At 55.2% G+C, this 24,503-nt stretch overlaps 3 protein-coding genes across 19 annotated transcripts in view; 2 read left to right on the forward strand and 1 right to left on the reverse strand.

Annotated features, from left to right (window-relative positions):
- Positions 1–291, forward strand: part of Mroh1 (maestro heat-like repeat family member 1) — a 72,602-nt gene extending 72,311 nt beyond the window's left edge. For 15 of the 16 annotated variants that reach the window (XR_003951365.1, XR_001781513.1, XR_001781512.1 and 12 more), the window contains one exon: positions 78–290. Coding sequence is in view for 13 of the 16 variants with exons in the window: in XM_017316554.2 (XP_017172043.1) it covers positions 78–163 (86 nt within the window). In the remaining 3 variants the exon portion in view is untranslated. Of the gene's footprint in view, positions 1–77 lie in introns of all 16 variants that reach the window. The other variant, NM_175457.4, reaches the window with a different exon arrangement.
- Bop1 (block of proliferation 1) lies at positions 240–24,501 on the reverse strand. The gene is made up of 16 exons (NM_013481.2): positions 24,381–24,501; positions 22,000–22,173; positions 14,024–14,104; positions 3,124–3,278; positions 2,934–3,051; positions 2,748–2,849; positions 2,460–2,672; positions 2,222–2,383; positions 2,070–2,150; positions 1,926–1,995; positions 1,704–1,836; positions 1,430–1,610; positions 1,069–1,357; positions 896–980; positions 715–822; positions 240–630 (listed from the first exon to the last, which is right to left on the reverse strand). Exons 1-16 carry the CDS (start codon positions 24,471–24,473, stop codon positions 477–479), a joined length of 2,199 nt encoding a protein of 732 aa, NP_038509.1. The 5' UTR covers positions 24,474–24,501; the 3' UTR covers positions 240–476.
- Scx (scleraxis) lies at positions 4,663–6,720 on the forward strand. Of its 2 annotated transcripts, none has more exons than XM_006520660.4 (2): positions 4,663–5,438; positions 5,896–6,316. In XM_006520660.4, the coding sequence occupies exons 1-2, from the start codon at positions 4,854–4,856 to the stop codon at positions 6,007–6,009; spliced, it is 699 nt and encodes a 232-aa protein (XP_006520723.1). In that variant the 5' UTR covers positions 4,663–4,853; the 3' UTR covers positions 6,010–6,316. The 2 variants fall into 2 exon arrangements, with proteins under 2 accessions (XP_006520723.1, NP_942588.1); NM_198885.3 differs by lacking the exon at positions 5,896–6,316 and adding an exon at positions 6,334–6,720 and having other exon boundaries at positions 4,690–5,438.
- Positions 24,502–24,503: the final 2 nt, after the last annotated feature.

Below are 24,503 nucleotides of genomic sequence, written 5' to 3' on the forward strand. Positions count from 1 at the left end.
CGTCTGTTAGAAAGGCAGTGGGCCGCCCCACGCACAGGCCCAGGCATGTGCACAACTGGCCTGTTCTCTGCCCACAGCCCTGCAGCTCCTCCTAAAGGACCCAGTGCCTGGAGTGCGGGAGAAAGCTGCCGAGACACTGGGCCGCCTGGTGAAGTTTGCCTGAGGCTGACTTCACTCCTGCGAGTGACACAAGTGACACACTGCTTGTCCTGCCTAGAGGACTCTGCTGCCAGCCAGGGTCAAGACTGTGGTGCCCCAATTTATTGCCCAATAAAGCCAGTTACACCTCAGTGGGTGACATTGTATCAATACCACCTTCCCTTCTGGCTTAAGCCAGGTTCTGGGTGCTGTGTAAGGTCAAGGCTGGGCAGTTGCTGGAGGCTGAATCAGGAAGACAGGAAGAATGGGATTCTATTGAGGATTCTGTGTGGAGGCACACCCACCCTCTTCCAGGCCACCCAGAGTAGTGTGTTGGCTTAGCTGAAGAGTCGAATGGTGCCATCTGCCCCGGAGGAGAAGACCCACGGCTGTGTGGGGTGGAAGGCCACATCCAGAACACCCAGATCTCGGGTCAGGGTGTGTCCTTTCAGCACCTTGACAGGCACCAGCAATGGGTTCTGCAGCAGGTCACTGTGGAAGAGAGGGACTCAGGACCCAGTGGGACGGTCCCATGGGAAGGGCTGGGGAAGGAAGGAAGGAAGGGCCAGCACTCACTTGTACACCATGCCATGGCACACGATAACACTGCCGTCGTCTGAGCCGGATGCAAAGAGTGGGTATCGGGGGTGGAAGGCCACAGCCCGCAAGGCCTTCTTGTGGTGCCTATGGACAGGGAGTGTGTTCACAGTGGGCTCCAGGTGAAGGGGCCGTCCCACCTACCTCACAACCCACCTACCTCAGCACTTTGTATGGCTTGGTGGAAAGATCCAGGTCAAACCACACCAGTTTGCTGTCATAGCTGCCACAGATGATGTTGTCACCTAGGGCCAGAAGCAGCGCCTGTAATTCTCACGAGATGCACAGGGTTCACTCCCCTACCCTGATGTGGAGCATCCATGCTCCCCTCACCTGCTGGATGTACAGCCATGCTGGACACCCACTTGCAGTTGGGCATCAGCTTCTTGGTTAGCTCCTGGCGCAGCAGGTGGTAAATGCGGATGCTGCGCTGGGAGGCCACGAGCAGGAAGGGCCGGGAGGGATGGAAGGCCACACACTGCACCTGCCCGTGGCTGCGGCGGAACGGGCTCTGGCTGCGCCTCCTGCTCACCTGGTGAAGCAGCACTTGCGTGTGCTCTTGACTAGACAGCACCACCGCCAAATAGTCCCCTCGCCCATGCCAGGTCACCTGTGTCACTGGCTAGAGAAGAGCAGTGCTGGCTGATTGTCTGACCAGGTCTTCGCGCGTCGCCCTCCCCGTCCCATCACATACTTTGCTGTGGCAGATGCGTAGGCGCAGACCCCTCTGGTGCTCTTCCTCCGAGACCTCTAGCCACCGGGCAGGCTGCAGAGCTGGCTCCTCAGGTGGAGTGAAGGCTTCCAGCAGCTGGTCTGTGCTGCCCACCAGCAGCCGGTCCCCCAGGGCTGGGTTCAGCAGCAACACGGCATCATCCCTACCAGCCGGGGCCAGACAGAAGCCCCTCCTCAGCATCAGCCCCACTGGCCTGTGCCCCTCCCAGCCCTGACCCCCAGGGCCCTACACTCACATGGCAGCAGCTACCAGGCATATGGTAGGATTGGGGTTCCAGGCGATGCTCCGCACCACACCTCCAACATGTACAGTCTTCATACAGCGGGCAGTGGCCACCTCCCAGAGCTTCAACGTGCCATCGTCTGAACCTGGGCATAGCAGGGACGCTCTCAGCACCTGAGCTGCTCACCCAGAGTCCCTGTCTCCTAGCTCAGGGCAGCTCCCACCTCAGGCCCACCTGAAGCTAGCCACTGGCCCCCTGGCGAGACACTGAGGCAACGGACAAGGTCGCTGTGGCCCCTGTAGACCTGCAGGAGAAGAAGAGTGAGAAGACAGACACACAGACACCGGAGGGCGTTTGCACCTCTGACTCCACACTTACGAGGGCCTGGCACACAGGGAAAGGCTGAAGGTCTCTTGGCCGAGGGAGTTTGGGGATGAGGTCTTCGGGGTCCACATTCACCTGGGAAAAGAGCACTGAGCATCACCTTCACACTACACTCCCCCAGGACCTGTGCGGGCTGTCTCACGTACCCTCATCTTGCGTTGCCGTGGGCACAGATACAAATCGAGGCAGCGCTCGAAACGCTCCTGGATGAAGCGGCTGTAAGCAGGCACTGTCCTCAAGCTGGGGAATTTCTGTGGCAAGAAGTTAAGCTTCCTCTCCACAGGCTCCTGCTGCATCCACGCCGAGCGCTGGGGAGACAGGAGGCAGGTGAGAAGGGATCGGGAAACATGGCCGGGGCCCACACCCACCTCAGCGCAGGCCCACCTCCTCCTCAGTGGGCAGGTACTCGGGAGGTGGGTTGTAAGACTCGGCATGGCCAGGCAAGGCCAGCTTGGGGGCAGGCACATGCATCTTGTGGCGTCCCAACACAGCATTCGGATCCTCCTGGGCCCACAGGTCATAGAAGCTAGGGGTGGGGTCGTGGGGCCGTCGAGGCTTGATCCACCCCATCTTGATGGCATGTACCATTCGAGACACCTGCACACAAAGGTAAGGTCAGGTGGCAGCGTGGAGACCTTAGAGTGTGCAGGAGGAGGATACCAGGGTTCCCACCTTCTCCTTTTCAACTAGGGATGGGATGAAACTACGCTTGTCAGCTGGGCGGTTGGTCACAGGGTGGATCATGATGTCACCGCTGAAGAAGTCCACAGCTGGCTATGGAGAGAGGCAAAGATGTTAGGTTGGGGGGGGCAGGGCGTTCATGGACTTCAGACTGTAGGGCCAACCGTTGTTGCCTACCTCATAGGGATTGAAGCCTGAATCTCCGAACTGGCCTCTCTGAAGCCGGTGTACCAGGGCAACCTGCTCATCAGTTAGCCGCAGATCACGCCCTGTCATCTTGTCTTGCACAGTGCGCCTGAGGGAAAGCCAGTCAGGGCCATACTCCAGGCTTGAGGGACCACAGGTCCCGACCCAAGGTCCAACTCACCAGAAATCTGGGTCATCCATTTTGTCCAGAAACTGGTCGAGCTCATCTCGTGTCCGCAGGGGCTTGTAGATACGTTTGCCATCCAGGTCATAACCCACATGTGGGAATTCATCGTACCATGCCAGGGGCACATTGCCCACAGTGTTCCGAATGTCCTGTAGCATAGTCACCACGTCAGCACCTGTCCCTGCCATGCTTGATCCTCTTCAAACCACCCAAGGGCAGAAGAGCCACTCAAGATCAGCCTCAAGTGCCCAGAAGCCAAGTGACCCAAAATCCGCCCTAGCCTTGGCCCCGATGTCTGACGTGGCGCGGCAGGGGTGCTATGCCCCTCCCCCAAGCCCTCGGAGGCGCCTGAGCTTTACCTTCACATTTTCCACTGAAGTGATGCCAACCCTAGCCTCCCCCCTCACTGGATTCCTTGGCCAAGGCTCTGGGCAGCCACAGACAGGGATGACCTCATCGCCTATGGGCTCCCTCCCCTGGCAAAAGCCTTAGGTACAAGTGGGTAGTTTACAAGGCAGGAACCATGGGAAGACCCCACCCCAACCTCAGGGAGACAAACCTGTTCTGCTCGGCAGGTGGTCAAGGACCCCCTTCCAGCACCACTGATCCTCCCCCTCCCATTTCAGTGGGCAGAGCAGCCACATTCCTGGACACACATTCCTGGTTTCAGCCCCTGCCAGCCACCACCACCCTCACTCCTCCCAGCCTGGGGACTGCTGCCCAGGCGGCCACTTCCTGCAACAGTAGCCACAGGGAGGAGGGGCCCAGACATAACTAGCACAGATGAGTGCCAGCAGCCCCTCAGCAAGACCCCTTGGGCCTCGTCCCACTGCACCTGTCCACACCAGCCCAGAAATGCCCCATGCTCTTGCTGTACGCTCTCCACCTTGAGGGCCACTTCCGAACTGGAGGGATGGAGAGGTGCCGATCTTAGCTCTTATCCACGTGTGCACTGGCTTTGAGAAGCCCCATGAAGCATACAGCAAGGATGGGGGTGGGGCCCCCAAGCAGGATGGGTCAAAGGGGTAAGATCTGGCACAAGGCACAGGCCATGGAGTCAAGTCATGCCAACCACACACACCCATTTCTAGACTGCTACTGCTGGAGTCACCCCCATGAGTGCACACACACACACACTCTCTCTCTCTCTCTCTCTCTCTCACATACACACACACACACACACACACACACACACACACACACACACACACACGGCCTGGCACAAAAGACCCAAGTGCACATGGAAGGAGAGTCAGACAGGGTGTGGCCAGGCACTCAGGGCCAGGGCAGCTGGGTGAACTTAGGCATGCCAGGAGAGAAAGCCTCTTGATTCTTGATTTATTCTCTTCTGCCCTGTAGAATGGGTGGGATGGGCACCATTGTCTTGGGGCACTAGTAGCACCCCAGAAACGCTCCAACCAGAAAGATGCTCGGGGGCCCTCTAGGCACGGCTATTAAAAGGGAAAAGGTGCACGCACGAGCTCTGAGTAAACTCCTCCAGGCCAGAAAGGGAGGCGGAGGCCAGGCGCGGGGGAGGAGCTGACTGCTATAAAGGCACTGCTCGGCTGGCGGCCCCACTCCAGTCCGAACACATGTGCCCGCCTCACCCGGCAGCCGCCACCGCGGGGCGCAGCGGAGACCCCTGGCCCGGCGGCCTGTGGGGACCTAAAGAGGCGGCATGAGCAGCGCACGGTGGAGCTGACGCCGCGCCCCCTGCCCGGCCCATGTCCTTCGCCATGCTGCGTTCAGCGCCGCCGCCGGGTCGCTACCTGTACCCTGAGGTGAGCCCGCTGTCGGAGGATGAGGACCGCGGAAGCGAGAGCTCGGGCTCCGACGAGAAACCCTGCCGTGTGCATGCTGCGCGCTGTGGCCTCCAGGGCGCCCGGCGGCGGGCAGGAGGACGGAGGGCCGCGGGTAGCGGGCCAGGACCCGGGGGGCGGCCAGGCCGCGAGCCCCGGCAGCGGCACACAGCGAATGCGCGCGAGCGGGACCGCACCAACAGCGTGAACACGGCCTTCACTGCGCTGCGCACACTCATCCCCACCGAGCCAGCGGACCGCAAGCTCTCCAAGATTGAGACGCTGCGCCTGGCCTCCAGCTACATTTCTCACCTGGGCAATGTGCTGCTGGTGGGTGAGGCCTGTGGCGACGGGCAACCATGCCACTCGGGACCCGCTTTCTTCCACAGCGGTCGTGCGGGCAGCCCACTGCCACCGCCGCCGCCGCCACCACCACTGGCCAGAGACGGCGGCGAGAACACCCAGCCCAAACAGATCTGCACCTTCTGCCTCAGCAACCAGAGAAAGTTGGTGAGCAGGGCTGGGAGCACCGAGGGGCCCCGATGTACTCACCAGCCCACACCTGCCAGGCAGAGAGGTGCAGGGCAGGGGCAGCATTCCCTAGCATCTACACCTGCCAACAAAGCTGTGCCCAAAGGAGGGAAGGGCACAGAGGAGCCATACCTTGGGACACAGACTCCCATTGGTAGTGGTCATAGGGACCTGCAAATACAGGATCAAGAAGTAATGCTGAGATGGGCCACCCAGAAGTTCCGGGAGGGAGGGCAGGCAGCAGGAACCTGGCAGGGCAGAGGGGCCTTACTTTCAGGCTCGTTTCCCATCAAGTTGAGAAGTGAAAGGAGGTGAATTCAAGAAGTAAGAAGTATATCTATACGCTTCCATCCAGAGGGGAACAATGTGAAACAGTGAGGCAGTCAAAGGGATGCCCCCACTAGGCTGATGTGCCACTACCCCTCCGCCCCCGCAGCCCACCTCCACCCCAAGGCTTATGGGCACCTGCTGCCTCTCCCCTGGTCTACTGAGACCTGCAGTAGAGGGGCTAGGGGAGAAGGCTGAACTGAGAGATGCTGGCCAGCCATGATTTACTGCTCTGGCCGCACTTGGTGGCACCGGAAAAGCAGGGTGAGCAGGGAAAAAATACAACGGCTTTCCCCAATCCCCATTTCCTCTCCAGACAGCACGCGCAAGCTCCTGGGGCCTGAACATCTGGGAAATTTAATTTTACAGTTTCGGCTCTGCAGCAGTATACTCCCCTCCCCAAAATGCACTGTGGGGGTGGCAGGAGCCCGGGATGGGGTGCCCTAGCACAGGCAGTGCCCCCAACAGGAAGCCAGGAAGGTTCGGGCAGTGCTGGGTGACACTAAGTCTCCACTCAGACCCTGACACACCCCCATCCCCTCTGCAGAGCAAAGACCGTGACAGAAAGACGGCGATTCGAAGTTAGAAGGAGGAGGGTCCACAGCAGCCAAGAGGTGATGCCACTAGTGAAGGTGGATGCCACTGAAGAGTCACGGAGAGCCCCACTTTGGACCTGATCTGAGCGCAGGTCCCCAAGAGCACGCTCACCAGGCCAGACCTGCCCCAGCTATGAGCAGGGCCTATGAACAGAGAGATGGACAGGCGGGTGATGGCTTGACTCTAAGCAGCCGAACACTGACCCAGGCCCACTGGGACTTTCCATGCTGGCTCTCTACCTGGGCCAAGTGTTGGCATCTTGTGTCTTTAATATGATAATATAAAGTCTGGAAATTTTGTATAATTAAAAATGAAACAGTATCTTCCAAATTGAGGCAGACTACCCTCTTGAAAGGATGTGAACTCACTATGACCCTAGCTCTCTCACCCCATCTTCCCAGAGTGAGGACAGGGTTAGATCACCTATCAGGAGTTTGTACCAGGGGTATATGTGTGTGTGTGTGTGTGTGTAGGGAGCAGGGAAGGGGGAGAGGCGCTGTGTGGTGACTGAGATAGAAGGAGAGAGGAGAGGGCAAGCCCACTTGGCTCATGGTAAATAGCAGCAAGCAACACAGCAGCCCTGCCTCCTCCGATGAGGGGATCAGATGGGGACCTAGGCACGGGGATGTTTGGTTTCACCAGCAGTGTTCCATTAAAAATGGGTACAGGGAATAAGCACTGCTGTCAGCCAAGCAGGCTAGCAGGCCTAGATGGGCCCGAGGATACCATCCGAATAGCAGCTACCTACATGTCCCCACTGGTACCCACGCAGGCCCAGAGAGGCTCTGGGTCCACGGGCTGCCAGAGCTTCTGATCTCTGCCTCCAGCTGCACACTGGAAGGATTCCTAGCCATCCAACACTCTGTCCTACCCAGCTCTCCCAAAGACCCCACTGGCCTCTCAGCAGGCTCTGTGCACAGCTGGCCGATCATTAAAACCCTGCAGGTGACAATTAGTTGAGTGGTACAACAGAGAAGAAAGGCCAGGCCTGACTTCTGGCTAGGTAGTGGGTGGAGGATGGCAGAGGGCACCAGGTGCTGGCACTGGCAGGCCTCCTGGTCCCTGGCTGGGGGGTAGACCAGGTGTTGAGGCCTACGTGGGCATCCTCATAGGGAGGGACAACAGGGCCCCTCCTCTGCACTGACGGGCTCCAGGGAATGCTGATGCAGGAAACAAAGGTGTAATTTTGGAGGAAATTCTCAAAGCCAGGCCATTAAGGCAGGGGCAGGGGGCTGTGTCCAATCTGATAGAAATATAACGGGATAAAGAGTCACAGCGGCAGGTTTCGTTCAGAAAGAAATCCAACCCCAAATTTCCTCCCCTTAATCCTGCAGGAGCTCACAGCTGCTCGGAGGGAGGGAGAAAGGGCACTCAGTCACACACTGCAAAGCTCCTGCAGCCCAGGAAGCCAGAACCTGGAGATGCAGCTGGGGCTGACGGAGGCCACCTTCCTTTCTCATGCCCTTCCTTTCTCATGCGTTCCCCATGCAAGACTCTGCCCAGCTTCACTTCCAAGCTACAAGGACTCTGTGCTAGGTGCTGGGTTGAGTGCAGAGTCACAGCCTGGCAGGGTAGCCCTGTATTAGGCAGATGGGTACCAACCCCCACCCAAGGACCCCAGCTGGCCTTCCCACTCTGGACACAGGTCTCCTCCCCCTCACTTAGAGGCCTCACATTTCAAGACCTGGGTGCCAATCTCCCTCACAAACCCCAAAAGGACCAATGGCTGAGTGGTACCTACTTCAATAGTCAAATGGCTGGGCCAATGTCAGAGGTCCACACACAGAAGGCTCGGAGAAAGCCCCCAAATACAGGTAGGTACGCTTCCCCATGTGCAGAGCTGCCAGTGTGAGCAGCATGGCTGGGGGCTATGGGGCCAGACAGAGGCCCAACCATGCCCAGCTAGCTCCACTCGGCATCTCAGGACTTAATAAAGCCCAGCAGAGGAGGAAAGAGCCAACAAAGGGACCAGGGCAAAGGAGAAGGCAGGGAAGCCCAGGAGCTAGGCAGCCTGAGCTTCAGTAGGACTGAGTGGTAGGCCAGGGTCAACCAGACAAGAGCCAGAGAGGCTTGGGTGTCAAGAGGGGTCAGATGAAAGGGAACGGGCCGTAGGGCTGGAAGGCTCTCTAGAGGCCTGGAAGTTGGGGTGCGGCACGCGCCCGGCCAAGGCCTCCACTGCAGGGCCTGACTCTGAAAGAGGCTGCAGCTTGGCCAGCCTCAGGCCCGGGCAGGCAGCCCAGCCACTCCCTGAGCTGCACCGGTAGCAGTGGCTGAGGGTTTGGCCCGACAGCCAGCAGGAGGAGGGGAGGGGCGGGAAGAACACTCCGTCACCCTCCACTGCTCCAGATTCAAACCAGACCGGGGGTGGCATGGTCCATTCCCATCCTGTGGCTCCACGTGAATCCACAACAGCTTATGGCCAAAGAGTGGCAGGTGCTATGTACCCACCACAGCCCCTGGCATCCTTCCCAGAGGGCAACTTTACCCTCTACCACACTGAGGAGCTGTGGGACAAAACCCAGGGGCGCCCTTAGTGTGTGCCCCACAGAGGCAGCTGGGGGGGGGGGGGGCTGGCCCACACCACGGGCCAGCAGCCACCCTTTCGAGCTGAGCTGGGCTGGAAACATTCGGCTCAGCCTCAGCTGTCAGCTCCCTGTCCCCAGCCTGGGGAATGAGCCGCTGGCGGCACCACATGATTCATCACCAGGCTGCCTGCACCCCAGGCCAGCCGCCCCCGCCCTGCTCAGCACCTGCGGACTGCCAGGAAACACATGTGACCCCTTTGGGTCAGGCCCAGCACTGAGACCCCAGGCCAGGCTGATGGAGGGCGGACAGACGCAAGGGCCGTGCTTTCCTGGGGGGCTATCCAGGCTCCTAGGAAAAGGGTATAGGATGAGGTTGGTAGGTCCACATCTATCCCTCCATTTTATCCCATCTCCTTCCCCCACTCCCCCCACTGCACCGGACGGCGGACACAGTGTCGGCTGGGACTTTTCCGCTCTCGATGAGCCCCCTCCCCTCCCCCTCCCCAAAGTGGCTGCAGCTGTCAGGACCGCAGATTGGAACTGCAGGTACGGGGCTGGCCCGCTGCCCACCTCCCTCCCGTGTCTGTCTGCGAGAGAGGAAGCCAGCCCACCTCTGGAATCCTTCACTCTCTCCTCGTTCTGCCTCTCCCACCTGTCCCCGGGGAGCATGGGGTCAGCCGCCTCGCTCAGTCTCTCTCTTCCCCAGCCCCTCTCCGATTACAATGCGGGTAGTGTTCACTGTTGCTCAGCTCCCCCTGCACCAGCCACCCTCTTGTCTCCGAGCTCACGGCCTTCCTGTGCTGCCACCTCCCCCTCGTGGGGTGTCTTATCTCTGAGTGCTGAGCACTAGCCAGCTGCCTTGGCCTCACGTGCCACACTGACCCCAACACAAGGTTCCAGATGGAACGGTAGGCTCTGAAGCATACATGAGAGGCCTGCACGACAGACCAGAGGGAGAAGGTCTTTTCCTATTCTGAGGCCAAACCAGCGGAGACCCAACAGGGGTAGACTAGGCAGGTACCACCTCTGAATCTACCATCTCCTTGCCAGCCGGCTTCCAGTCCCCTCCTCCCCTCTACCATGCTGACAATCTCCTGAGGTGCTAGCTTAGCCCACCCGAGATGCTGCAGCCCCCTAGCAAGAGAACAGAGAGCCAGAGTCTTTCTTTGGGGGTGTGTGGAGGACATTGGGGAGAAAGATAGCTGCCCTAGCCTCAACTTCCTTGTCCCTCTCCTGGGACCACTCAGAATTAAATGGTGTTCTCCCTACTTCCGTAAGCAAGAGACCCCAGATGTTCCTGCACAGGCACTAAGCCGGGCACAGGCTTCATCCGTAGCTTTTATCTCTAGAGGCTGAGGGTAAAGGTCTTTCTGATTGGTCAGACTCAGTTGATGCTTTAAGTAGGGAGGTGGCTTCAGGGCGCCTCATGTACAGGGCTTCTGAGTCTGAACCCCTCCCCAGCGAGGCAGTCCTGGCCCTCTTCAAAGGGTGCCTGTTTTGTGCCTCCAGCAGCTCACGATCAGCAGCAGCATTCCCTGCCTTTCAAATATTTGCCCTTACTGTGCCCCACAGACCTGCTCTCCAGCTGTACCCCATCCTTAGCAAGAAGATGCAAGTCTGAAGTAGCCCTACCTTTACCTGCTAGCCACAGCCAGGACCAACTCTAACCCCGTAAGAGATACATGGCTTCCTCCGCTTGCTCCTCACCCCCCCCCACCCCCCCCCCGCTTCCCCAAGGCCCTCTCCTGGCAGCTTGGGCACTCTTGACTCGTGGCTCTCAGAACCATAAGCAAAGTCAAGAAATGGCACTAAGGTCTACCTGTCCAGTATTGTAAACAGCAGTTACAGAAACACATGCCCAGTCACATTCAGTAGTTACTGGTGAGTCCCTATGTTGGGCAGCCTCAGTGGGATGGAGTTAGACCTAAAAGACTGGTCTGAATCTGGCCACAGGCTCCATTTGGAGGCAGGCATAAAGGCTAGCCTCAAGTGGACAGCCGCCAGAGCAGTCTGCACAGACCCGGGTGCCTTCTACAAACAGCAGGGAGGGTCACTCACTCATGGAAACCTGAGCCCACAGGCTCCCCTGCCAGCAGTAACGCAAGCAAGCGTGGAGAGAGTAGAGTGCACACAGGGAGGCGGCCAGGACACTGCCGGCAGGCGGGGGTGGCCCCGGAGGAGCAGAGACCGCCAGCACACTGGAGGCAGCTGCCGGTTCAGTAGCTGGGAGAAGCCATTAACTGCGTTTGGCGAGAGAGCAGAGGGGATCATAGGTTCTGGATGCAGACAGGCCAGGCCGTGTTCCTGTGGGATTCTGAGTTATAGATTGGGCAAGGGGGTGGGGGGTGGGGAGGTGTTAAGACAGTAACAAAGACCCCAGACTGAGCCCCTTCTTGGCCAGAGGTCATACAAGGGACGGTCCTAGGCCCATTGCCTTTGGGGACTGGAAGAATATGAGACCAGCTCTTCTCAGACTTTCCAGGCCAGAGATCATGGCTTCCCTGAAACCCTCACACTGACTACACCTCTTGAAGAACAGAGCTACAGGCCTGCTGAGCAGATGCACAGGTTTCTCTACTTGACCAGGCCCAGCCTTGGTTTCTCCCAGTTGCTTGATAGACAGAGGAAGGAAAGATTGGCCACTCAGCCGCCCTTCTATCCCAGTCCACATCCCAGGGGTCCCAACTACTGGATGAGATCACGTCTATGAAGCCCCACTGCTGTAGGAAGGAGGTGAAGTGGCCATGTGGGGGTGGGGCAGCCGCAGCACAGCTGCATCTCAGCCGCCCCCACCCCACTGCATCCCCACCATGCCTCACGACTCATCTAGGGGGCTCTACCCCCACTCAGCTGAGACCAGGTCTGAGTCTAGGGGAAGAGAGGGAGGAGCCAGAGGACAATCAGAAAACAGTGCTCTGGGCCACTTAATTTAAGAGTCACTGATGTTGAGGGATTCTCAAAACACCGCACAGGCAAATGACAACAGGGCTAGGAAGCTCCCATGTCCCCAACCCAAGTGCTCGGTTCAGATCCACGGAATGGTCAAGAGGGTTATCATGGGGGAACAGCAACAGCAGGGCACACAGACTACTCCCAGTCCACAGGCTGCCATCTCTCTAGGCTCCTGCTGAGGTCACTACCACGAGGACAAACCACATCAACACCTTTCCAGTATCCTTGTCCAATATCCTGTAGGGATACCTGGTGCTATGATATGGCCTACACAGCTAGTCCTGCTAAGTGGCTCAGGAGAGCCCCAAATCCTGAGGTTGGTATCACTGACCCCACCAGCTGTCCCTCTTGAGGCCCAAGTAGCTTGTGACCTTTTATAGGTGCTGAGCAACTCGGGCACAGCTACAGACAGTACAGGCCTTAGTATGTGGAGGGCCCTGGACACATTCCCTGAAGACGGTCTGTTTTCTCAGGCAGCCTGAGGTGGGCTCAGCTCTGCTCTCCTGACCTGATCCTTAGCCAGGCACTGATGGCCACGCCCCACCCCCTCCCAGGCCTATCCTCTCAGCTGCAGCCACCTTGCTCTGAGAGTAAGAAAGCTAATTGCAGCCCCTGGTGAGGAACAGGCCCCAGCAGTGTCTGGGAAGAGATGCGTATGCCCAAACTGGCCTGGCTTCTGAAAGCTGAGCTCTGTCCCTTCCAGCTGCTGGTCAGCTATAACTGCAGGAACTCTGCAGAGGGGCATCTCCACTATTGCAGAACTGCCACCCACGCCAGAACGACACGTGAGACTTAAAGAAAGGAAAGGGCTCTTGCATGTATCACACACAGCATGCGGCTGCCCAGCCTTCTCAAAGGGCCACTGGACAGGTCCAGCGGAGCCATACCTCCCCGAGGGCAGGCAGGGTCTGGCAGACCTCTTTCAAGGCACTGACCGGTCCTGGAAGCCCCTCCCCCGACTCCCATTCTCCATATACAATCATCATTGATTTCTCAAAATACCAAGCATAAAAAAGTAGCCGACAGGATGTGGCTGCCGACAGCCAGGGCCCCTTGGGGGGGAGGGGAGACAGGCAGGGAGCCGTGCTGTGCGGCCCCCCTCGCCGGTGCGCCCGCTGCTCCGGCCAGGAAACCAATTTATTTTGTTTTGTCTCTGTTCTCTGAACACGCAGCAGAGACTGGATCGGGCTGTCGGCCAAGGCTCCTGTAGACACTGCCAAGAGAGCTTGAAGGTGGGGAGGAAGCCCAGCCAGAGAGGGGGCGCGTGTCTCCCCTAGGCCTCAGGGACAGCCCCTGACAGGCGAGCAGGAAGCGCTCCTGAGAAGAGGATCCATCCCTTTAGGCCCCACACCAAAGCCAAAAAGAGGCTCCTAGGCTCCCAGCCTGGGATATACGGTGGCCACCGCTCAGCCCCGGGACCAGGCCTCACCAGGGAGGAACAAGCTGCCAGGCCCACCACCTCTGTGTGCATAACTTCTGAGCTTCCAGACCCTGCTGGCCTTCTGGCCACAGACCATAGCCTCTCAATGCCTCCACTCCCGGAGGATCCGAGGGAACCCCAGCCTAGTGCAACACTGTCCTTTTCCCTGTCACTCACTATCCTAGATGCGCAAGTCAGGAAGGTACCACAGTCACCACTGCCAGAGAAGGAACCACAAAGCCAACAAGGAGCACGGGATATGCCAGTCCTGCCCTTGGTGTCACTGTGGCCACCCCTCAGATACAGAGCATAGGCTGACTCGCGCCACCCCAGGCCCAACACCCTCAGTCGGCCTTCAGTGCCACCGCAGCATTCATGATAGTGCAGGATTACCCCGGGCCCCTTGTGCCCACAGACAAGACACTGCTAAGCCATGCTGCCTCTCCTTTTCAGCCTGGCAATGGCACACATGTGCTGCTTCAGTCATCTGTCTCAGACCCCCAGATTGTTCTTCCAGATGGGGGGAGAGCCCAAGCCAGGACGCCTACTCAGGGCTCAGCAGCCTCATGAGAACCTGGCTCCTCTGACAACCAGCGGCACCGCCCCTGCAGGGAGGCCCAATCCCACACCAGGGCTCTCCCAGTCTGAGGGTCAGCACCTACTCCAGGTTGCATGAGGCACCAGCTTAGCCCTGGCAGGATGGCTCTCACCTCACAGGAAGTCCCGTTCAGCCCAAGCCCTACCTCCTCATCAGAGCTGTCCTCTTCATATTCATCTTGGGCCAGAGCACCTGCTTCCTCTGTCCTTGAGCAAAGAGGGGCAGCCTGTGGAGAGAAGGGGAGAGTTACTCCGGAGGTCCCTAAAACAGCCCTCTGATAATCAGGAGGCCCTAGCCTACAGCCCAAACCCATTCGTTCCTCTGGTCAGCTACATTGGGAGAACCACTCTTCCAACACTGGAACCTAGATCCAAAGACCACATGAAACACTGTGCAACCCCAAATCTCTGAGCAGCCTCACCTAGTGCAAGGCCTCAGCACAGAATAAAAGCTGTCCCAGATCTTAATGTACTTCAGAGCCTCAGCCCCTGTACCCTGTACCATGGGACCTACCAAGAGATGTTCCCTCAAGGGCAAACCAACCTTTGCTGTCTAATAGCCCAGACAGCATGTGACACTCGATACCAGGCCAAAAAGGAAAAGGCTGCTAAGAGCAGTGGGAGGCAGCCCATCTGCGGGGCTAGCTACCCACACCACTCACCTACACCACCACACGATGGCAAAACCAGCCGCAGTGACCCAGGGCCAATGGTCCCACAAAAGGTCCTACTGGGCCCAGATCTGGTAAAGGCTATGTTCAGACCTGCTCAGACCTGCTCAGACCTACAGACAAGGAGCACAAGGAGAGGGGTAAGTGGGCAGTGCTATGGGTGGGGTGATGACATAAGCCATGGCCTCTGTCGTAAGGAACACCTAGAACCACTAAGAACCACATTCAGAACAGACCGACTGGCCAAGGGCCTAGAGAGATTTCCTGGACTCCCAAAATGCCTTGAGGCCCAGACCCCAGGCACCTTCCACACCCACCATAGCTGCAACGAAAGGCTGACCTTGTCCCCTAGGTCAGAGTGGGTGCCACGGAGGATTCACACCGCAACCTGGAAAACAGATTCTCCCTTGCCTGGGGAGGCGGATGGCTCAGACCAGATCGGGTTTATTGGCAGAACCAGAACTGATGGAGAAAACAGGCCCACCTCTCACCCCTGAGGGCAGTAAAGTGCTTGGAGCAGGAACCCCGGTGTGTGGGCGCCCCCGCCCACAGCCCCAGTCCCTCTTACCCAGGCAAGAGCCAAAGGCCTACTCTTCTCTGGCCTGTTTTTCCCTTCAGTATAAAGAGGATGGAAGACTAAGTTTTTCTCCAGGCTTGGAACAAGGAAGGATTCAGTTTCTCTATCTCCCCCACTTTCTTGCTGTACACCAAAAATGGGTTGCAAACCCCAGCTCACAAGAGGCCCCAGGAACACAACTTGCAGGCACATCTGACTCTGCCTGCGCTCAGCAGGCCCCTGGGACAGTGGCATTACAATACCAAGCTCTGGCCAGCCACTGTTCCCAAGCAGGTGTCAGAGCCCTGGCCTCAGGCAGGGCCCATAACATGCCACATCTCCTTCCAAATGCTCTCTGCCAGGGACTATACCTACATGAATCACAGTGGCAGTGCCTACAGGCCATGATCAGCGTCCTGTGGGAAGCAAACTCAGCAGCCTGCACCGTGTCTCCCCACTTTTCCAGTGCGGGACAATGAAGCATATACCTGGGGGAGCCAAATGCTAGTAGGCCTTTGACAAGGGTTGGGCTCTCCAATGGTGAGGTTTGGGAATTCCCTCTACACATATGCTATTTCCAGGCAACTGGGGTTCTAAGAACAGCAGCTTTATTCTGGATCCAATGGCTGCAGAGCAGTCGCTATCCACCAGAGGGCAGCACTGACACAGAGCAACAACCCAGGGACCATCTCCCACTAGGGGAAATGAATGGCTTGGGCCTATGGAGGGTAGACATCCACTCTGGGAACAACCCAGGAAAACACTTCCTCAAATTCTCTGTCCCCCTTTTTGAGGCTCTGTAGCCTAGGATTGTCTCAAACTACCCTCCAGATTCAGCCTCCAGAGTGCTGGGGTTTTTATAGGTATACATCTATTTTCAACTTAAAAATTAAAGACAACCACTAAAACATCCAAAGCAGACAGGTACAGGACACCCTAGGTAAAGGGTCCTCAGCAGCCTGGCTGCCTACGCGTCTCTCTCCCAACACAGAGAGAAGGTGGTGAGGTCTGCCAGCCCCAGAGAGCCAGTTAGCACCCACTGGGTAAAAGGACCCTTAAAAAGCTCCTAGCCCAAGCCTAGCTCCAGAATCCTTAGCCGGTCTGGGGAAATGGGCAGGTGCCTCTTGGAGGGGACTGAGATGTCAGGCCTGAAATCCTCCCAGGCAGCCCTCAGGAGGAGAGCAGTATGCAGCCTCACACCATGGCAACACTGCCACCCAATGAGAATGCAAGTGACTGGTAAAAAAGCAGGGCATAGCTGGGCGGTGGTGGTGCACGCCTTTAATCCCAGCACCTGGAAGGCAGAGGCAGGTGGATTTCTGAGTTTGAGGCCAGCCTGGTCTACAAAGTGAGTTCCAGGACAGCCAGGGCTACACAGAGAAACCCTGTCTCGAAAAACCAAAAACAAAACAAAAAAAGCAAACAAACAAACAAAAAAGAGCGGGGTATTAGGTGACAGAAGGCCCCTCAGAGGTCAGGGAGGTATTGAAATGCCAGGGTTGGTGGCTCTCATCGCTTGAGAGCTCTGTGAGTTCAAGGCCAGCCTGACCTACACTGCAGGTCTAGGACAGCCAGGGCTACACAGTAAGAACTTGTCTCAAAAGGGGAAGGGGTGGGCAGCACAGTGTATACAACTTGAGGAGAGGCAGAAGAGGACTAGAGAGGGCTGTGAATAAGAAGCCACCCAACAGAAGCCAGCAGGAGTGGTCAGGGCAGCTACCGTCCAAGACAGGCGCTGGGAGAGCCACACAAGCAGGGGCTCACCGGGTACTGCACAATAGGTGGAAAAGAGCCCCCCAGGAGCCAGTAAACCACCAATGGTGAAGAAGGAATAGGTACGTGCCCAGGGGAAAGCCCCAAGAGAGGCAACTCCTTTCTCTCTCCAGAGCCTGATCTGCGGGACAGGTATACTTCTGCCTAGTCCAGGCTGAGAATATACTGCAAGGACCAAAGAGAGAGTCGAGAGGTTTCTAAGAGCCTAGAATGGCATCCAAATGAGCAAGTTTCTTTTTTCTCTAATTTTTTTATATTATTATTTACTTGTGTGTGTGTGTGTGTGTGTGTGTGTGTATGTGTGAGAGAGACATACACATGGATGTAGGTACACATATGCTACAACTCACATGGAAAAGTGGACAGCTTGAGGGAGCTGGTTCTCCACCGTGTGAGTTTTGGGGAACGAACTCTGGTCATCAGACTTGGTGGCAAGTGCCTGTACTGGCTGAGTCACTACAATGGCCCTCTGTGTTGTCTGGCCACACTCCACTGCCACTACCAACCAGGTATAGAACAAAGGCATGCCACCTCTTCCAGGAAGCAGGCCAGGATCAGCCAAGTCAACTTCATATCCCTTCCCTGTGGTTCAGAAGAGCAGAGCTCTTCCAGTATGTCATGCCCTGAAGCCAGTGCAAGGTGGGGCCAAGACCGCTTGTCCTCCTCCCCTTTCCCACATACACACATGCATACATACACGTATGTACACATGCACATACAACATCCCAAATCCCTAACACAAAAATCAAATCCAGCACGCTATTTTTAACACAAAAACTATGTATAAAGGAGACTAAAGAACCCACTTTTCCAGCAAAGGCCCTAGGCCTAACAGCAGCAGGATCCTAGGCCACTCTCAACATCAGTCTCCAGGGCCAACCCAGAGAACGGTGGAAGGAACTTCGTGAGAATGTCAGTGAGAAGAGACTGACAAAAGCTACCTAGTTCTAAAGACAACATGTCAGCAGAGACTGAAGAGGCCAGAGATAACATAGGATAAAAAATTGTTCTTGCTTCTCAAAAGAAAAATAACTTACTAAAGCTGGATATGATGGCGCACACCAAAACACTCAGGAGGTAGAGGCAGGTGGTTCTCTGAGTTTGAAGCCAGCCTGGTCAACAGAGTGAGTCCCAGGGCAGCCAGAGATACACAGAGAAACCCTGTCTTAAACGACCTGCTCCCCTGCCCCCTCCCCGCAAAAGAAGAGTAACTGCCTGAGGGAGGCTAGAGAGATGGTTCCATCAGAAAGCAGGTGAACCTGAATTCGGACCCTAACACCTACATAAAAATCTAAGCATGAGCGAGGCAGACCTCTGGGAGTTCAAGCCCAACCTGGTCTACTTAGTGAGTCCCAGGACACCCAGAGATACAAAGTGAGATCCTGCCTCAAAAATAATACCAAAACCAAAACAAGCAGAAGCTAAGTATGGTGTCACGTGTCTGCAATCCTACGGCTGAGGACATGGGACACAAAGATCTCTGGAGCTCCTTGGCTGGCCAGTCCTGTCAATGAGCTGCAGGTTCACTCCATCTCAGAACAATGAGGTGAGGGTCTCAGGAGGCAGAGGGAGGGAGATAGATCAGTGTGAGTTTCAGGCCAGCTAGGACGACATAGTGAGACCCTGCCTCACGGAAAGGAAAAGGTAAGGCTGAAGGGACAGCTCAGCGTGGAAGAGCACTCACTTAGTTATCTAGCAGAGGACACTAGTCCAGTGCCCGGTACCAACCTCGCGTAGTTCATAATTGCTGGAGTTAGCACTCCAGCTCCAGAGGACTGAATGCCCTCTGACTTTTGAGGGCCCAAGCACGAACACAGTGCACATAAAGCCATGCAAGCACACACATATACATAAATGCAAAAATAAATACGGTAAATATACGTGAAGATACCCAACATCAATCTCCGGCATACACACACACACACACACACACACACACACACACACACACTTAAAACAAAAGGGGTCTGGAGAGGTGGCTCAGTGGTTAAGAAGAGCACTGGCTGCTCTTGCAAAGAACCCGGGTTCAGTTTCCAGCATCCACATGGCAGCTCACAACTGTCTGTAACTACAGTTCCAGGGGATCTGACACTGTCACACAGACAGACATCACAGGCAAAACATCAATGCACATAAAATAGAATTTAAAAACAAGCAAACAAATAAACAAAAGGGCCAGACCTTGGTCTCTACCAAGCTCACCAATACTGGGGTCTGGCTGCACATGACCAGACATTCCATGTGGAGCTATGTGAGGGGCTCAGGGCTGACAGAAAGGAGACAGGGCTAGCCCAGGGTTGACACAGCACACGACACAAGGTCTAGCTGCTCATCAGGGAGGAACCTGGGAGAAGAGTAGTTCCACGTTGGGCAGGGCGACTGTAGACATTTTAAAACATGACAAGGTCAGTGAGATAGCTCAACCGGTAAAAATACTTGCTATGCAACCCTGACAGCCTAATGATCCCCAAATCCCACACTGGAAGAATAGAGTCAATTCTCACAAGATGTCCCCTGACCACACACATATGCTGTGGCACAAGCACACCTGTATTCACACATGCAATAATAACAAATAAAACATATCTAGAAATCTTTATGCTCCTCCTACCCTAGCCTAGAAGGCTGTCCTTCTTAAACCTGAAAGGGCTGTGACTGCTTTACCACGAGGACAAAGCAGCCCATGGGGACATTACACGGCCCTGGAAACAGGCTTTGATAGCCCCGAACTACCATCTCAGGACCGTAACACAAGTGACAGTGCTCTGCACGCTCTCACCAGAACTCAATATACAGCTTCCTAGGGTAGAATGTAGCAGACCCTGTAGGATACACATCCCTCTGCCCCACAAGATGACACTACAGAACAGGGACACATGATCCTTCTTTACCCAGCCTCACCTCTGACTTCCATGTGCGACTGTTTGACAGTGTGCAGCTCTGAGACAGGTAGGGAGCAATTGCTCCCTCCTTCACAGTCTATGACAGAAGACAAGTAGGGAGCAGGGAGGCAGGGGAAGGGCGGGACTCGGGAAGCTGAGAGAATTCCTGGTCCCAGACACCCACAGCTCCAAACTCCACACTCCACCAGATGGCGCTAACACTTGATCTCCAAGCCTGTCAAGATACTTCCTAGTAGCTAATCTCTGCTATGCCCCAGAGCATACTGCGGACCCCAGCAAGGCATTCTTGCTAGAGGCAACACTAAGTCAGAACTCAGAACTCTCCAGTTAATGTCAGGGCTATTACCTTTTCTTACATTCTTGCATGTCAAAAGTATGAAGCAGTGAGAAAACGGGGTGGGCGATGGGGGTGGAGGGGTTATGATACACAGACGGACAGCACACCATACACATACCTCAACATAAATGTTTTAAAATTTGTTTTATTTTATGTGTATGCATGTTTGCCTGCATGTATGTCTGTGCACTACATGCCTGCTTGGTCCTTGTGGAGGCTAGAAGAGGGCACTGGATCTAAAACTGGAGTGACGGGTGGTTGTGAACTACCATTAGAGGTACTGGCAATCAAACCCAGGTCCTCTGGAAGAACAGAGAGTGTTCTGAACCAGTGAGCCATCTCTGCAGTACTCTCTCAAATATACGCTTTTTAAAAAGCAAAACCGCCCATTATAGTGGCACATGCCTTTAATTCCAGCTCTTGGGAGGCAGAGATGGGTGGATCTCAAGTCCAAGGCCAGCCTGGTCTCCAGAGTGAGCTCCAAAGCTACACAGTGAGACTCTGTCTCAAAAGAAAAAAGAAAGAAAAAAAAAATCAAGTATAGGGGGACAGGTCAACAGACATTAATGGGAAGAAATGGCCACACAGTCACAAATCTACTCAACACCAAATAAGAACAAGACAGCACCACCTGAGGTGTGGTGGAGCTCCTGCCTCCCTCGAAAGATGTCCTGGGATCAAATCCCTAGAACCAGCTGGGCAGAGGTGCCGCACACCTTTAATACCAGCACTTGGGAGGCAAAGGCAGGCGGATTTCTGAGTTCAAGGCCAGCCTGATCTACAGAGTGAGTTCCAGGACAGCCAGGGCTACACAGAGAAACCCTGTCTCGAGGAAAAAAAGAAAAGAAAAACAAAAAACAAAAAAAAACTTCCCTAGAACTCACAGTAAGGACAAGGGAAGGGAGACAGAGAAAGGAGAAGGAAGAAACAGGAAAGGGGGGGGCCGTGGGGGTGGTTATGAGGTCACTGGTGAAGTGGCTCTGGGTAGAGAGAGAGAGAGATCCTGACTCAGTCAAATAAAGTGGCCAGGAATCAAGGAAGATCCAGTATTAAGCCAGGCTCCACTCGTACCCACCCACACACGTGAACGACTCTACTTATACACCAGCCACACCAAAACAAAGCAAACAAGAAACAAATAAGAAACCTACAAAAAAGAGAGAGAGAGAATAGTAAGCCCCCAATCTTACAAAGACCATGGTCAGCACTTCTTCAACCTACCATACCCAGACGATCTAGGCCTGGCTTCTTGGTTTCCAACCTGACAGCAGACATGATTAACCAAGGTCATGATTCCAAAACGACAGGGCCACTGAAGTGTAAACCATTACAAACTAGTTTGCAGAAAGCTTTAAACTGCTGCTGTATTTTAATCAAATTAAACTTTTCTTTCATTTTTATCAAACAAAGAGCAGAATACAGTCTTCCCCATCAGTACAGCAAACAACTGCCTCAGCTTCCAAGGCCCACGGGCAGCTATGCTGGCCTCTGGTCTCTCCTGCTTTTTCTGCTGAACATCCTCCCTCGCAAACACGTACCACTGGCACCCCTAGCAGGAGCATCCCATCTCAGGCTCTGTCTCTAGAAAACTCAAGACGATCCCTAGACCAGTGTCAGCCCGTTGTCCCATAGAGGTGGTCTGAGAATTGTCTGACGAGCAAAGACATGAGCACGTGGGCATTCGTCATTCTCAGGAAAGGCACAGACAACTGAGGTTACAAACCCTGGAGCTCAAATGTGTGACGAGGGACGGATAGAGGACCAGGTTCCCGAGGACACCACGAAGGGGACAGTGTGAAGCGGACAGCTCCCAGGCAGGCACTTCCTCTTTCTGGCCATCCTCATGTGCAGGAGAGCCCATGGAAGCTGGTCCCTCACCCACCTGTGCCAGCTCCTCAGAGGTCTCCTCTGCCCTATGGTTGTCTTCGTCACCGCTGGATCCGGCCACTCCTTCAGTGTCTTCCTCACTCGAGTCACTGCCCAAATCTTCGAGGCCTGAAAACACACTCTCCTCGCTGTCAGAGAGACTGGAGTCAGGATCGCTGAGGAGAGGAGGCTGCAAGGAATCAGAGGGTTTAATAACTGCCACCTGGAAGCAGGTGCCTCTGGTCACACACTTCCGTCTGCGCCGAAACCACTCACCCGGCCTGGAACCCTCCTCCTCTCCTGCCTCTGTGGACAGAACCTGCCCTCGGAGCAGACACACCAGTCCCCAGAGCCGTGCAACAAACAGAGGGAACCTTTCAAGAACACACTGGCTTTGTGGGGATCAGTTTCTTCTCACTGTGCCACCAAAACCAAGTTTCCTCCACGGACACACTCCACACCCTACTGTCACCTAAGGGTCCTGAAACTGACACCAGCTTGGAATGGGACCCTGGGCCTGGGGGGGATTAGAACTCCCTGGAGGCTCTGACCAGCTGCAACAGGAGGCTTCTTTACCCTGACGACCAGGACCAAGCCCTGACGGACAAGTCGGAAAGCTGAAGATTAGCAAGATAAGCCTATGTGTTGGTTTGAATGACAAGAGCCCCCCACCCCCCTATACGCTCATACATTTGAATGTTTGGTTCCCAGGGGATGGATTGCTGAAGAAAAATTAGGAGGCGTTGGTAGGTCACTGGGCGTGGGCTCTGAGGCTTCAAAAATCCACATCAAGCCTAGAATCCCTCCCTCTTCCTCTCTCCCAGCTCATCAAGATATAAGAGAAGCTCTTAATTGCTGCTCCAGCACAATACTCTCTGCCATGGTGGTCAAGGACCAACCCGCTAAAACTGCAAGCAAGCTTCCAAGTAAGCTCTTCCTTTGATAAGGTGCCTTGGTCTTGGTGTTTCATCCCAGTGCCAGACAAACAAACCATCTGCTGTCTTTTTTTTTTTTTTTTTGAACAGAGAATCCTGTGAGTACAGCCCTAGAGGCCACTTTACAACGAACACAATAAGACATTCAAGCATTGTGAACAGTTTTCTATCACTGACCTCCAAAAGTTGAACAAGTACTTGAACACTGGAGGAAGCATGTGACTGCACCTAGTACTCACACTGTAGACCAAGCTGACCTCGAACTAACGGAGGTCATCTGTCTCTGTCTTCTGAGTGCTGGGATTAAAGATGGGTGCCAATGCCGCTGGCTAGTTCTTGTCTACCTGAGTGGCCTTCGCTGCCAATCATCACAGTGATCACCTGAGTTTCCATAGATGTCACACTGACATTCTCTTATTATTGACATCTCTAAAACTACGCTACTTGTCATACTAACAAGTAAAAGTACTGCACGCAGTTAGGGCATAAACAACTGACTATTAAAGGCTTACTGCCTAGAACTACACAGAGGGAAAAGCTTAGGGGCGTTTCATAAAACAAAGGGACAACTTACGTAGTGGTTCTCAACCAGTGGGTCACAATCCCTCTGGGGCGAGCAACCCTTTCATAGACTATCCTGCATATCAAATAATTACGATTCATAACAGTAGCAAAATTACAGTTATGTTTTCTTTTTGGTTTTTTCGAGACAGGGTTTCTCTGTGTAGCCCTGGCTGTCCTGGCACTCACTTTGTAGACCAGACTGGCCTCGAACTCAGAAATCCACCTGCCTCTGCCTCCCAAGTGCTGGGATTAAAGGCGTGTGCCACCACCACCCGGCAAAATTACAGTTATGAAGTAGCAGCGAAAATGATTTTGTAGTTGGGAAATCACCGCAACACGAGGAACCGTATTAAAAGGGCCACAGCATTAGGAAAGTTGAGAACTTTGAGGATCCAATTCAGTGGAGTCAGCTGTGCATGCCTTCTACCACCTACATTTGATGAATGTAGCAAGCCTACTGAGCTTAGCAACATGGACTAGCAATGGTTCCATGACAACCAGTTCTGGATGCCCTGGGTTCCAATCAGACTTCCATAATCTCAAGTCCTCTTTTGATTCACAACACACCTGACATGCTGGCTTGGTAGCACAGCACGAGCGCAATTACAACCTTTCCCAGGACAGGAAGCACAGATGGAAGGTCCAGAGACTATGGTGAGGGGACTCTTAAAGGTCTCTCCCTTAACACGGTTCAAGCCACAGAACTATCCCCCGGGTTCCAGCGCCCCTCGGCGCAAGTAATGTTCTGCTGAGAGTTCCAAAATAACAGCCCAGACTGGACGATCAGGCTCTAGGCGACCCACACGACACTACACGCTGCGCCACGGCCCGGCCTCCCTGGTCTTGCCAAGTGCCTGCATGGTTCCCAGAGGGATGCTGTCCGCTACTTGGAAGTTACCTCTTGTATCTGCAGCTCCTGATCAGGTTCCAAACGTCGTTTCCCCGGCAGCGATGCCGGTGACATGTGGGGCTTACCACACGCCCCCGCCATGCTGCGCCGCGCCGGCTACCGATCTACTGC

The sequence above is a fragment of the Mus musculus genome, chromosome 15 (genome assembly GCF_000001635.26).
Source record: "Mus musculus strain C57BL/6J chromosome 15, GRCm38.p6 C57BL/6J".
NCBI classification, from domain to species: Eukaryota; Metazoa; Chordata; class Mammalia; order Rodentia; family Muridae; genus Mus; species Mus musculus.